This window comes from Eptatretus burgeri, chromosome 5 (assembly GCF_056783735.1).
Source record: "Eptatretus burgeri isolate ZD-2024b chromosome 5, Ebu_testis_v1, whole genome shotgun sequence".
NCBI lineage: Eukaryota > Metazoa > Chordata > Myxini > Myxiniformes > Myxinidae > Eptatretus > Eptatretus burgeri.
This window is the reverse complement of record NC_140965.1, coordinates 113,607,275-113,623,309: the sequence shown is the minus strand read 5'-3', so window position 1 is coordinate 113,623,309 and position 16,035 is coordinate 113,607,275. Positions and strand designations below refer to the sequence as shown.

At 42.8% G+C, this 16,035-nt stretch overlaps 1 protein-coding gene across 2 annotated transcripts in view; it reads right to left on the bottom strand.

Moving 5' to 3' along the window:
* Positions 1-3,081, bottom strand: part of SLC1A2 (solute carrier family 1 member 2) — a 76,266-nt gene extending 73,185 nt beyond the window's left edge. For both annotated transcript variants that reach the window (XM_085883390.1, XM_085883391.1), the window contains exon 1: positions 2,939-3,081. In XM_085883390.1, coding sequence (XP_085739516.1) covers positions 2,939-3,061 — 123 coding nt within the window. In that variant the 5' untranslated portion in view covers positions 3,062-3,081. The remainder of the gene's footprint in view (positions 1-2,938) is intronic.
* Positions 3,082-16,035: the final 12,954 nt, after the last annotated feature.

The window sequence follows — 16,035 nt, the reverse complement described above, 5'->3', positions numbered from 1 at the left end:
TCATGTCTGACATTGAGGGCCTACAATCATTGTTGGAAGGGCAGAAGCAGCACGTGCAAGGTAGAGTTAACTCATGTAAATCTGAACTGATGGTCAGAGATCAGGCTGTTTGGAGAGGAGAAAGCATTTAATATCTCCTGTGATGATGGATTCAATGACCTTGTTGATGATTAGAAGTTAGCTGATAGGTCTGTAGTTAACAGGATTGGGTTTTGCACCTTGTTTATGTAATGCAGTGATGTTGGCTGAATTCCAAGCAGATGGAAGATGACCTCAGGTGAACATAGCAGAACAAGGTTGTGCAAGAGCAGCTGAGCAGGTTTTTAGGACACATACGCAGATGCTGTCCAGTCTAGTTGCAGATTCAGTCAAAGGTTGCCAGAAACTTCTCCACCTTCTTCATTGAAAAGCCAAAGTCCTGGAGCAGTTGGGTGAAACTTGGTAGTGTGGCTACAGAGAGTGAGGGCTTGGGACACATGATTTGGAAGCAAACACAGAACTGAGGCATTCAGCCTTCTCATGAGTAGCGTCGCTGTGGTGCCATGTGAAGTGAGGGAAGGGATGGAGGGGGAGCATACTCCAGAGACAGACTTAATAAGGCACTGCCAAGTCTTAGTGGAGGGAGACAAGTTTGAAAGTTCAATCTTAAGGTTGGCCAGATGCTGTTTCCAGGTTCATCTGACAGTGGACACATAATTGTTACAGGCTTTGTGGAATGATCTGAGATTGCCTTTAGTAAGATTTGCCTTCCAGGAAGAGAAGACAGGTTTTTTCATGGGGACTGCTTCAATGCAAGATTCAGTGTACCATGGGCAAGAGAAGGGTATGATAACTGAAGATGAGATGTGATGGGTCTGTGTTTAACAGAGCAGGTTTCTCTGGAAGAATTCCCAGGTTGAGTTAATATCAAGGGTGTCAGATGTAGGAGACCAGCCCTGAAGTGGGAATGAGGCTTGCACTTACTTGTGTATCTTGGGTATTAAAAGTTGGTCAATGTTGGCAAAGACAGAGATGCAAATTGAGTCACAACCTTGAGGAGGATGGTACAACACAAAAAAAAAAATTAATGGTTGGAGCGGAGAGGCCAATGGTACTCCTCAAGGTTTAGAGGTGTAAGAGTAATCCACAGACCGTGAGAAATAGAGTTCTTGATATAAAGTGATGGAGTTCAAGCCTATCTTAATGGAGCAGTCAATTGCCAGGTAGTGACATGAAGGAGTCAGGGATGTCCCGTGGGAGGAAGGATTCTGTTAAGCAGATTATTTCCAGTTAATCATCAGCAGACTGGATTGAGAGATCTTTCCAGTTGGATCAGAGCCTTCCAATGATTGAGATCCATCCAGTTATGGAAAGTGGAGGAGGTGCTGTTGGCAGGATGCAGAAAAGTGGAAGTGGAAAGTGGGTGGGGGAGTTAGGAAAGGTGTGGCATGGGGAAGATGGGAGGGAGCAGCATGGGGGGGGGGAGCTATGAGGGTGCAGGGGTGGGTTGAGACTGGGTGGCCGTAGGATGAGGGGGAAGCTGAGAAGGGTGCATGATGAGGGTGAAGCTGAGAGGAGGAGGGTTGAAGGGGATGCTGAGAGGGGCGGGAGGAGGTGGAAGCGGAAGGTCGGTGGGGCAAGAAGGAAGGTGAGAGGGGGAAGGGCAACAGGGAATATGGGAAAGGGTAGGGTGAGGAGAAATATGGGGGGAAGTATGGTGAGGGAGAATATGGGAGGAGGAGGGGTGAGGTGGATGCAGAAGGGGGGATGTGAAGTTAAGGAATGCTAGAGAAGGGGTGGGGTTAGGAGGACATGGGGAATGAGATGATGAGGAGGAGGATATTGACATAGAGGGGTTGACACCATTAATTGAGGTGAGGGTCAATTGTTGGTCATATGCAAGCAACCTCTACAAACTGGAATTCACTCGATTCCCAATTTTTGACATACAGACAGACATCATGGGAGGGTTGCAATGAATGGTTGTTGAAAGCACAGAGGAAAGTAGTGCTGTCGGTATGGGGTGCTGGTCAATGGACCAAACATTTGTGAGTGAGACAGGTTTGTGAAATAAACCTTGTGAAGAAGAAAAAGAGGAGGAATAGATCTTGATGAAGAAGAAGAACAAGTGGGTTGTTCCCATTGGTGAAATGGGGAAAGTGAAGCATTTTAAAATGTTGCTCAAAGATTTTAAAGTAAGAAGTGATTCATTAAATTAAGATTAAATTTGGAGGTATTGAGAAAAGGGAGGGCTAAAGAATGAATGAGGGAAGGGAATTCAGGCAGAATGAGTTCTGATTTTGTTTGATTGAAGACGGGTTTTATTTCTCTATGCATGGAGGGAGAACAAGGTGAAGTTGAGGATGGTGAGATGACAACACTTCGGAGAAAGTAAGCAGAATAGAACGATGCACGTGGTATCAGAGCAAAGAGTTTGCATGCCAATTCACTGAGGCCTTGGCGAGTAGGCCAAAGACTCACAGGGACACAAATTCAACAATACAGCACAATAAGGTACGGTTAAACACGGAAAATTGGATGGAAACACAAACAGCCACACAGGGACGAAAAAAATAACAGAAAGATACGATCGATCTGGTGGTCCGGAAAACTTAGGTTTTATGAACCGGAAGGAAGAACTACACAACCCAATGTTCAACATGTTCAGATCCAGAACTTGAAGTCAAGGAATGTTTTTGTTCAATGTTATTGTCAAAGAAAGGCACGCATATGATATATATATATATATATATATATATATATATATATATATATATATATATATATATATATATATATATATATATATATATATAAAGGAAAAGCATCCACAGCTTTACCAAGAGATGATGACCTTTCTTACTTGAGGCTTTCAGGTATGATCATACATTCAGTCATTATCCATTATCTCACCATATATTATATTAACATATGAAGGTCTTTATAACCACTGACTCACTGATTGATATGAAAGATCGGTGCCTTCTGGGTGATGTACGTAGAAAGCTGAAATTTTTGTGCTGATGGACATCAAAGTCAGTACACCGGAAAAAAAAAAAATCACAGAATCGTCAGCCAACATCCATAAATGGAAATATAAATAAATGAAAAAAAAGGAAGAAAATAAATAAATGAAAAATCAAAAGCAGGTAAGTGACCCAAGACAATGGGGAGAAAACACTTTTTGGATGCTTACACGATGTGTAAGCACATCCTGCTCGTGAATATATATATATATATATATATGTACACACACACACACACACACACACACACACACACACACACACACACACACACACACACACACACACACACACACACACACACACACACACACACACACACACACACACACACACACACACACACTTCTTGTAAATCCATTTTGCTCAACATTGAATCAAGCTCTTATTCAAATACTTTAAAAAGTCATTTTAACAGATATACCACATGATCGACTGCAGTTGTGAGCAACCATAGAAGATGTGGTGGTGGTGGTCGTTTGGCAGCTTAGCTGCCGGGGAAGCTATCATTTCTTGAAGCACGACTGTGTCGCTGATGCAGTGCCCCTCTACCAGTACACACACTGGAACTGGTACTCATTTTGCAGACCTCGGAAGGATGACAGGCTGAGTCAACCCCCTGGTGTATTAATTCAGTGGCCGACAGGGCTTGAACTCAGGACCCGAGGATCCCAAGCCACCACCATAACCACTGAGCCAACACCAGGCTTAAGGCCCTATCACACCTTGACGATTTAGCCAAAGTATGCCTGACGTATGCAAAATTGGGCTAAAACGCCGGCACACATCGAATACGTTATGGGTAAGTTTTGTATACGTTAAGAGCATGCTGAAAAACACTGCCATACGTTGTAGTATGCTGGCTTTCATCGTTGTACTTTGCGGTTGTCCTCAAATTTTAGCATGCTTGAAATTTTACGACGTATGCCAGCGTATGACTCACACGTTCCGCTACGCTGGCCATAAGTTGTAGGCACGTTACGCGATCGTTGACACACGTTACTTGTAAGTTACTCATAAGTCGAAACATGTCGAGGTAATGTTTAAGGCCCAGTCACACCTTGACGTTTTAGCCAGCAATGGCAACGTATTAAAATGTATGTAAAACGCTGGCTTACGTTGAACTTTTGATGTTTTTTTTTTAAAGATTCGGACGTATTCATAACGAGTTGGTCGTATGCATAACATATTAGTAACGGACACAGAACGTTTCGTTGTCTTATAGATAACTTATACCAACGAATGCTTAGCCTGTTGTCGGCATTCACAAACTATGCTCAACGATAGTCTAACTTATGCAAAGTGCACTGCACGTATCGCCGACGATGACGTGACGTAGCCTATTAAAAGGCTGCCGCAAAACGATTCAAATCATAACCGCCGGAGAAATGGAAGTGTCAACATTGCAGTCACACCTTGGCGATCTTGCCAGCGTATGCCGACCTCTGAAAAATGCGTCTAAAACGCTGGCGCACGTCGAATACGGTATGGGTAAGTTTGGAAAACGTGAATAGAACGCTAAAGTACGCTATCATACGTCGTATTAAGTGGAGTACGTCTTGTAATTATAAATGTGTGAAACATTTTACGACGTACTTGCCGTATGACACACGTTCCACATGCGATGGGAATAAGTTGCACGCACGATATGCCAACGTTGTCACACGTCGCCCAAAGTTACTTGTGAGGTACTCATAAGTCGAAACACTCAATGTAATGGTTAGCGTCAGTGTTCCAGACTCCATGGTTTTTTTTTTTTTCGGTATGACGGTGATGTTGACACTTCGATTTCGAGTGAGGTTATGATTTAAATCGTTGAGCGGCAGCCTATTAATTATATTATATTATAACCACACTAGAAATCGAAGTGTCAACATCACCGTCATACCGAAAAAAACAAAAAAACCATGGAGTCTGGAACACTGACGCTAACCATTACCTTGACGTGTTTCAACTTATGAGTACCTTACAAGTAACTTTTGTCAACGTGTGCCAACGTTCACATATCGTGCGTACAACACGTTACTCATAGGTTAGAAATAAGTTTTGGGTACGCTAAACATTACCTCGACGTGTTTCGACTTATGAGTAACTTACAAGTGACGTGTGTCAACGATCGCGTAACGTGCCTACAACTTATGGCCAGCGTTATGCGGAACGTGTGAGTCATACGCTGGCATAAGTCTTAAAATTTCAAGCATGGAAAATTTGAGGACAACCGAAAAGTACAACGTTTAAAGCCAGCGTACAACGACGTATGGCAGTGTTTTTCAGCGTGCTCTCAATGTTATCAAAACTTACCCATAACGTATTCGACGTGTACCAGCGTTTTACACAAATTTTCCAAAAATCGGCATAAGCTGGCTAAAACGTCAAGGTGTGACTGGGCCTTTAGCGTACCCAAAACTTATTTCTAACCTATGAGTAATGTGCTTTGAACCTATGTGTAACGTACCTCCAACGCATATTGACGTATGTAGACGTAATTGATTGACGTCTTCCGGACGACCACAGAACTTACTGAACGTGTTTCTAATTTACAGCTACCGTATAATGGCGTATTGGCAGCGTTAAAAAAACAACAACAATAACCCAATATTTTGTCACGTGCCGTTACGTCACGTCTGATTGCCTCTTCAGTTTGCTCTTGTCTTATTCTTAGTTCCTCCTCTGTGAATATTTTCTGTTTGAGGATATTGTCACGTCGACGTCGAAACTTGAAAGCAAATGTCTGAATATATTTTAAAATTCGTGTAGACTAAAAAAAATAATAATAATAAAAAACAACAACAACAACAACAACTTCAGATATTTCGTCATGTGCCTTCACAGAGCCAAGGATAAAAAAAGAAAATGTGCCTTGACGGAGAAAATAAGTTTCGGGTATGCTAAACATTACCTCGACGTGTTTCGACTTATGAGTAACTTACAAGGAACTTGTGTCGACGTGTGTCAACGATCGCATATCGTGCCTACAACTTACTCCCAGCGTAGCGGAACGTGTGAGTCATACGGCGAGTACGTCGTAAAATTTTCAGCATACTTGAAATTTCACGACATACTAAACGTACCACGAAATATGACAGCGTACTTCATCGTTTTTCAGCGTGCTCCTAACGTATACATAACTTACCCATACCGCATTCGACGTGTGCCAGCGTTTTAGACACATTTTTCATAGGTCGGCATACGATGGCTAAATCATCATGGTGTGACTGCGTGGTTGACAATTCCAATTTTCAGGCGGTTATGATTTAAATCGGCGTGCGGCAGGTTTTTAACAGGCTACGCCACGAGTTCGTCGGCGATCCGTGCAGCGCGCTATGCCTAAGTTAGACTATCGTTGGGCATAGGTTGTGAACGCCGACAACAGGCTTAGCATTCGTTGGTATAAGTTATCTATTAGACAACGAAACGTTCTGTGCCCGTTACTAATATGTTATGCATACGACCAACACGTTATGAATACGACCAGAACTTAAAAAAACATCAAAATTTCAGTGTACGCCAACGTTTTACATACATTTTTATACGTTGCCATTGCTGGCTAAATCGTCAAGGTGTGACAGCGCCTTTATAGAAGATGTTTTAAAATGTATCTCTTACCTCTGCCACCGAAGGTTGACGGAAGTTATATTTTCACCTCTGTTTGTCTGTCTGTGAGCTGGATAACTCAAAAAGTTATGGACGGATTCGGACGACACTTGGTGGAGAGGTTGGGTGTATGACAAGGATTAATTGATTGGATTTTTGTGAAGAATTTTATTTATTTTCTAAAGTGATTCTTCACCATTGATGGGAGAAAAAACGATACATAGCACGAGATTTCTAAAGGTTGTGGATGGATTCGGATTAAACTTGGTAGATGAGTTGGGTAGTTGATAAGAACAAGCGAATCAGATTTTGGTTAAGGTTTGGATGCAGATCCAGCTGATCCGGAACAAAAGGTAAACTGTTCAGCCTGGCGGAGGTATGCGCGCTCTTCTGAATGCCCTTCTAGTTTGAATAATGTTTTTGACAGTTGATATTATGTTTATTGAAATGTCTTTATCATTCCCTGGCCTTTGAGAGCACTTGTTTCAATTTACTAACTCGACTCCCTGTGTTTGTAAACTTCGACTCGCTGTTTCGATCTCATGATAAGTTCTTTGTACTTGCTATCACCGTTCTAATTATTTCACTAGCAATTCCATCAGAGAAGAGCTTTTTTTCGGAATGTTGTTGTAAAAGAAAGGCTCTTGTACGATGTATAAAGGAAAAGCATCTTGTTCATTCAACAATTAATATGACATTATTATTATTGATATTAGTTTGTAGTTCTAAAACTGAAGGATGTGTGGTTTTCATATTTATTCCTTGCTCTTTGTCATAGAAGTTGTCATGAGAATGATCAAATACAATTTCAAGAAATTGTATTTCTTGCTAATACAGAAATTGTAATGAGAAATCATTAATTTCAAGTGTTGTACTGTTATATTTTAGTATATTCCTGCTCATCCTCTACCCAATCAGACCTGAACATGTGTAGGGACAAATTTGCGAAGAAAGGTGTCAGAACGGAATGCATGGATATCCCCATTGTCTGCTGCTGTATGTTGTTGTTCAATGTAAAGTACTCTTTGTCCATTAAAAAAAAATCTGATACTGTCTTTGAGTTTCTCCTTTGAAAAGCTGTATGAGATGGACTTTCCTTTGCCAACCATTATGCACTTGATAAACTCACTATCTTGTGCAGCCTATGGCTGCTGGTTGCATCATTTTCTGGGGATGAGGCAGTGCGGCTGAAGCTGTGCCCTCTATTACCACTACACTTATACTCAATTTGCTTCCCTTGGAAGAATAACAGGGTGAATCAACCCCACCTCGTGTTAATTCAAAGGAAAAAATAGGGGCTCAAACTCAAGACCCTCAGATCTTAAGCCAGCCACCTTAACCATCAAGCCTAAACCATGCTTACTTGATCAACTGCAATGGACACATTTACCACCTCTGGTAAATGCTTTATCAACTGCTCTGTGTAATGTGGCCACAAGTGTGCCTTGTGGTATATTAGTGTTAAATGTGGGGAAATCATGACTTTATAGATATTTAATTTCACTTTTGTTTCTTTTTGTTTACAAGAAGACTATTATTATATTTGTTGTTCATGGTTCATGGAAAAGTAAAGTAACAGAGGTAAAAAGAGGCAGCATGCTAACATTGAGGCAGTGCACGATATGCAGAGGAATGAAGGAACAGGAAAAGAGGAAAAGAAGAGGAGAACAAACATATAATAACCTGCAAGAGGATTATTGCGATTGGGGAGGTTAATGGGGGTGCAAAAGATCATAGGTCGGGTTGGCAGATGGCTTAAGATGGTGGAATACCACTAAATTGAAGCTCTGGATGGAGCAGTGTGATTGAACAGTCTCAGGAAGCGAGGCCCAGTGGCTGACTGTGGAAATAGATAGCCCTGCGCAACACCAGTCTGCTCGGGCCATAGCGGACCCAAAACCAGCTCATGCTTTGCTGAAGCCCTCACTCGTTCCCCATTGTTGTGTGAGTCCCAGTATTAATTTTTGGCACCACAGTTTTAAGAATAGCATGGTGAGTTTCACAAATGGGAGAAAAGGTGGAAAAAGAGTAGAGGTGAGTAGGAAGCCTGAATTTTGGGAGTTTACAAAGTGGTGGTTACTGGACGAATGTATACATGCCGGAGCTGTCGAGGGTCAGTGGATTGAGATAGCAGAGGGAGCAAGACTGGTGGAGAGGCGGTTCAAAGCAAATAAAGGCCACCATCTTGTATGAAATGTAAAATCAACACACCTTTTGGTTCTGTCTCATCATGGTAGAGGTCAAAATGTTAAGAGCTTTGGAATGCACAGAATCTGGAAGAGGCAGTTGTGATGCAAGGGCACCACCCCAGAAGGGGAGACACCCCTATAAGGGAAAGCAATAAATCACTTTGTAATAGATAACGGCTTTTGAGGTTGCAATTAGTTTGAATTATTCAAGGAAGGAGTAGGAACAACAACTTTGTGTTTGAAGCAGTTTTTAAGTTTATTCTGTTTGTTTGAATTGTATAAAATTTCTTTTTTAAAATTATTGATTTGTACTTGCTGATTTCAATGATTTTGTTTTGAACATACTGTATTCTCCTATTCTTTTAAATATGAAAACAAATGCGCTTGATACTTTATAATTTGATTATTTTGTTCGATTTGAATTAACATTCATGATCATATTCTGTCCAGGAATGGAGACATCACCCTAATCCACACCCTTTAGGGTTCATAAACCAGCTCAGTCGTTAGAATTACTTTTGAAGGAGCTATCCTATCATAAATAGGTTTTGTTTTTCATCCATAAACCAGGCACACACAAAAATAACGGTATTATAAATTAATTATGCCAATGTGAAGAGAGATAATCTAATACCAGTACTTCATTGCATTATTCCAGAAGAAATGACTTTTCGCTGTTCCATAATCACACCGCCAATATAATCAATTGAATGAGAAATCATATAACGTATCAAACACAAAAACAGATCACATTGATTGTAATTATCTATACTCCAGCATTATACGATGATTGCTCAAAACTCAGCATTGTATTAGCAGAAAAGCTTGTGTTTCCAAGATTTGCAGACAAGATAAGACGGAAACTCCGACAAATCGAATGAAGGGATATTTTCCGATGCTTTCCAAAACCAACCTCTTACCTTTCGCAAATTCATGCACATCAGAATATGTATTCGCTTATACAATTAGTCCCTCGACATAAAAGGCTTCTCAAACCAAAATGCTAATAATAACTTCTTGATTAATATGAATCTTTGCCAGGTAACATTATTACCTTCTTCGCAAATAATTGCTTTTTCTTGTATTCATTTCTCCTTTAACTTATTTCATGTCACAACAGAAAGCTGAATTTAAACTTCTTTTATATTTTTACCGCTGATGTAAAAAAGAGAAAACAACTTTGTCCTCCTAGAAAATGTCTGCAGAGACTTTTTCTTGCTAAAAAAAAACTCGCTTGTAAAATTCACTTGTAAAACAATTAACATTGCCTTCCTACTTTTAGAGTTCGCTCTCCCTGTCTGGATTATGCACAAATGTGTGTCATATTAAATCCAAAAATGAAGACAAAAAGAAAACCCAGCAAAAGAGAGATTAGAAACAAAAAAAATAAAATAAAGAGCGAGGTTTTTTTAGATAATTTAAATATCAATTAAACGTAACAGGTTTTAACCTCAAAAGAATCCATGAAATGGTAAGATAGCATGATTGCTCGTGTAAGCAGCTATGAGTTGTCTAGTTTAAGTTTAATTTAAGATGGAATAACAAATCACTATAAAACTGTCATTCCAAATCTTCACAGATGGGGTTTTGCATGACATAATTTGCTTTTTTTTTTAAGGAGGCAAAGCCGCAAGCACTTGCTTGTGTAGATTATAGATACCACAATGCCTTTTCGAAGATAGAAAATTGTATGATAGAAGATAGATAGAAAACAGATAGAAAAAAAAAAGGAAAAAACCCAGCCACTGTGGTTGCACAAGTTAGTGCATTCTCAGCGCCGATCCCAAGCCCAGATAAATGGGGAGGATTGCGTCAGGAAGGGCATCCAGCATAAAACCTGTGCCAAATCAAGATGCGGATCATAAAATGGATTTCCATACTGGATCGGTCGAGGCCCGGGTTACCAACGACCGCCACCGGTACTGTTAGCCAGCAGGGTACCGGTGGAAACTGTGTAACTGCTGGGCGAAGGAGGAGAAGGAGAGGGAGAAGGCGTGTCCCGAGGCAGTGGGAGAGGAGGAAGGGTATAAGTGTGGAGGTGAGATTTGGAACTTTGAATGTTGGTACTAAGACTGGCAAAGGGTGAGAGTTGGCTGATATTATGGAGAGGAGAAAGTTCGACATACTCTGTGTTCAAGAGACCAAGTGGATGGGGTGTAAGGCTAGGAGCATCGGAGGTGGTTTCAAACTGTTCTACGATGGTGTGGATGGGAGGAGAAATGGTGTCGGGGTAATCCTGAAGGAGGATTATGTTAAGAGGGTATTGGAGGTGAGGAGAGTGTCAGACCGAGTGATGAGTGTGAAGTTGGAAATTGAAGGGGTGATGATGAATGTCATCAGTACATATGCCCCGCATATGGGGTGTGAGATGGAAGAGAAAGAAAATTTCTGGAGTGAGTTAGATGAAGAGGTGGAGAGTGTATCCAAGGAAGAAAGAGTGGTGATTGGAGCAGATTTCAATGGGCATGTCGGGGAAGGGAATAGAGATGATGAGGAGCTGATGGGTAGGTACTGTGTCAACGAGAGGAATGTGGAAAGGCAGATGGTGGTAGATTTTGCAAAAAGAATGGAAATGGCAGTGGTAAATACGTATTTCAAGAAGAAGAAGGAGGAGCACAGGGTGACGTACAAGAGTGGAGGAAGGTGCACACAGGTGGACTACGTCTTAAGCAGGAGATGCAACCTGAAAGAGATCAGAGACTGTAAGGTGGTGGCAGGGGAGAGTGTAGCAAGACAGCATCGGATGGTGGTTTGTAGGATGATTTTGGTGGTGAGGTTGAGGAAGAGAGTGAGGGCTCAACCAAGGACCAGATGGTGGAAGCTGAATGAGGAAGACTGTTACGTGAAATTCAGGGAGGAAGTGAGACAGGTGTTGGATGGTGGTAAAGAGGTGTGGGACGACTGGGCAACTACTGCAGAAGTGGTGAGGGAGAGAGCTAGGACCCCAAATGACCCCAAAGTGGGTTTCCATCTCAGACGACTAACTTTATCTTCCTTCCGGCATCTGGAGGAAATCTATACATTTTATAACCCTTCATTGATCGATTGGTGCATCCAATGGCACAGCATCCTGTCACTTTAAAAATAATGACGAGATATTGTGTGCTCATTCAATGACCTATCGATGGATACAAAGTGGCACCCATGACCTACATGAACATAAATTTTTGTCACATGTCACGTCGCTACTTCTTGTATAAAGGGACTCTTCTCCAACCTCCCCCCAACCCCCTCATGTGAGCAACATCTATTTCACCATTTATTCCTCTTACTTCCCATATTTAACAAATGGCATGATCCTGTGAACTGTTCTTCCAAATTTACTTTCACCATCCATGGCATTCCCTCATGCCCTCATCACATCTTTACCCACTCAAGTTTATCTGAATTTTAGATGCATGCAGTGGTGGTCTAATGATGAAAACATTGAACTCATGCACCAGCCACCATACCAGCTCGTATGGGATGTTTCAAGGGCGATACTAATGTTTTCAAGGGCGATACTAATGAGCTGGATTTCATAATTCGTTTGTTTCAAATAATTAGAAAAACACAAAAACACAGACTGTTATTTGTTTATTACCTACTAGCAAATACAAACTGTCACTTCACTAATGAAAATATTAACGGGATGGGGAGGGGGGGAGGGAGAGGAGTAAGAAGGAGGGGAGGGAGAGAGGAGGGAGGGAGACCGAGGTGGGGTTGGGGAGCGATGAAGGAGGGGGAAGCGAGGAGGGGCAGGGAGCGAGGAGTGATGAGGGAATTGGGAAGGAGGGGGTGCGAGGAGGGGTGGGGGGTGGAAAGGAAGGGGAGGGGTGAGGAAGGAAGGGGGTGAGGAAAAAGTGGGGGAGTAAGGAAGGAGGGGGGAATAAGGTGGGGAGCAAGGAGGGGTGGGAGAAGGGAAGGCAGCTTGAGAGGAGGGCAAATTAAGGCAGTGTGAGGGGAGGGTCCATCCGGAAATAACCACCGTCCGGACATTTCCACCATTTGGACACGTGTGGAGATAACCACCGTTCGGATACGTGTGGAGACAACCACCGTTCGGATACGTTTGGAGATAACCACTGTTCGGATAAATGTGGAGATAACCACCGTTCGGATATGTTGGAGATAACCACCATTCGGATACCTGTGGAGATAACCACCATTCAGATACGTGTGGAGATAACCACTGTTTGTACACATGTGGAGATAACCACCGTTCAGATACATGTGGAGATAACCACCATTTGGATACCTGTGGAGATAACCACCATTCAGATACGTGTGGAGATAACTACTGTTTGGATATGTGTGGAGATAACCACCATTCGGATACGTGTGGAGAAAACCACTGTTCGGATACATGTAGAGATCACCACCATTCGGACACGTGGAGATAACCACTGTTCGGATACATGTGGAGATAACCACAGTTTGGATACGTGTGGAGATAACCACCATTCGGATACGTGTGGAGATAACCACCATCCGGGCATAACCACCACCCAGATATGCTCAGGAACAGAGAGAGATGGAGATAGGGAGAAAGGGGGGGGGACAGAGAGAGAGAGTGGAGGAGGATGAGACAGAAGGAGAGGGGAGAGAGATGGGAAGGGGGGACGAAGGGGGGGGGGATGATATTTCATAGCATGAAAGTGTGCATAGCTATTTCATAGCCTGCATAGCATGATATTTCAAAAATGTATTGGGCCTGATATGTTCTTGTGGATCAGGCATTACGTGGTGGAGGTATGTGCTCTCCCAAGTGCCCTTGTGTTTTATTTTTCATTTACAGATGCTTTCTGATGATTCTGTGATTTCTCCTGGTGTAATGGCTTCGATGTCCATCGGCATGCAAAATTTCAGCTTTCTACGTCACCCAGAAGGTACTGATCTTTCATATCAGTCAGTGAGTCAGTGTTTAGAAAGAGCTATATATATCAGATATAATATATAAGATAGACACTGATGAGCCAAAACATTATGACCACCTGCCTAATATGCTGTTGGTCCTCCGTGTGCCGCCATAACAGCGCCGACCCACCGAGGCATGGACTCTACAAGACCCCTGAAGGTGTCCTGTGGTATCTGGCACCAAAACATTAGCAGCAGATCCTTCAAGTCCTGTAAGTTGGGAGGTGGAGCCGCCGTGAATTGGACTTGTCGGTCCAGCACATCCCACAGATGCACAATCGGATTGAGATCTGGAGAATTTGGAGGCCAGGGCAACACCGTGAATACTTCATCATATTCCTCAAACCATTCCCGAACAATGTGTGCAGTGTGGCATGGCGCATTATCCTTCTGAAAGAGGCCACTGCCATCAGGGAATACCATTGCCATGAAGGGGTGTACCTGGTCTGCAACGATGTTTAGGAAGGTGACACGTGTCAAATTGATGTCCACATGAATGGCCGGACCCAGGGTTTCCCGGCAGAACATTGCCCAGAGCATCACACTCCTTCTACCGGCTTGGCGTCTTCCCACAGTGCATCTTGGTGCCATCACTTCCCCAGGTAAACGGCACACATGGACACGGCCATCAACATGATCTAAAATAAAACGGGGCTCATCGTTCAAGGCGAGCTTCTTCCACTGCTCCAAGGTCCAGTTCCGACGCTTGTATGCCCAAGGTAGGCGCTTTCGATGGTGGACAGGGGTCATCATAGGCATTCTGACCGGTCTGCGGCTATGCAGCCCCATACGCAGCAGGGTGCGATGCACTGTGGATTGTGACACATTCCTCCCGTGACCACCATTAAAAATTTCTGTGACTTGTGCCACAGCAGACCTTCTGTCGGTTCGGACCAGACGGGATAGCCTTCGTTGCCCTCGCGCATTGATGAGCCTTGGGCGCCCAACACCCTGTCGCTGGTTTGTGGTTTGTCCCTCCTCGGACCACTGTCGGTAGGTACTCACCACTGCTGACCGGGAGCACCCCACAAGCCTTTCCGTTTCAGAGATGCTCTGGCCCAGTCGTCTGGCCAGAACAATTTGGCCCTTGTCAAAGTCGCTTTGGTCTTTACTTTTGCCCATTTCTCCTGCATCCAACACATAAACTTCAAGAAGTGACTGTTCTCTTGCTGCCTAATAGATCCCACCCCTTGACAGGTGCCATTGTAACAAGATACTCAATGTTATTCACTTCACCCATCAGTGCTCATAATGTTTTGGCTCATCAGTGTAGATATTTCTCTCATTGGACTCGAGCATTCGCTCGAGTACCATGATAGCACAGTTTATATAGAAATTACCACGTCGTTTCGCTGTGCCGAGCACTCCGTTCTGTTGGAGTGTTTGCTTAAGTGCTATAAATCAAGCATGCCTCTTGGCAAATAATAGCAAGGTGCTGGCTCATGGAACAAACCCTATGCTTCTTGCAGCTGCCTGGACGTTTAGTTGCCTGCTTGTCTGATCACCTCAGCCTCAGCAAACATTAGTTGTGGGATGTTAAAGATCCCTCGGTGTCCATTGTGAACAGCTGGCGAGCTATCACGGGCACCCTGAACTAATTCCAAATTTCTGCACTGACCTGCAAGGGGGAGCGAAATCTTCCTGGGTGCACCTGGAATACAACAAGCAGTGCTACAGCGTCACACCCAGAAAAAAAAAATGATGCAAACTCCGAGCAACATGCTGCATATGAAAGAATAAGAAGAAGAATAAGAAGATGACACAAACAGTTTGTTTGCTTTTATGATGATTCTTGTGGATCATCCATCCATTGTGGATCATCCATCGCTTCCTGTTTCACCAAACAAATAGTTCTATGACATAAATTTTTTTTTCTTGTTCTCCCATAAGAACATGCAAAAGCATTTATGGAGACTCACAAACACATTATGGCAAAAATGTCCATTCTTTGCAAATGCCACTCAACCCAAACATACGTGCTCAAGCATATCTCTTTTTAAACACAGAAAGAGCAATGTCGACTTTCTTCAGTTTCTACCACAACAATTTCACTGTTGAGGAGAAAGTGTCGGAGGTCGAATTTAGGACAAAACTTATGTGTAGAGCCTCGGCCCTCAAGAGACTGCCGAAGATAGCTTCATTCCAAACAGTTGCAAAGAAGATCCCCAAGCACCTTTCTGTCTAACTAATTTGCACAAAATATACATTTTTCCCCTTTACTTTTCTCCATCAACTCCCACTTATAATTTTTGTTTCAAAGTGCCCTGAAATCTGAAAAATTTGCATCCAAAGCGTGGATTTCCTCGGCGCTGAACCCGAAACCGGCTTCTGCTTCTATCCATAATCTACTT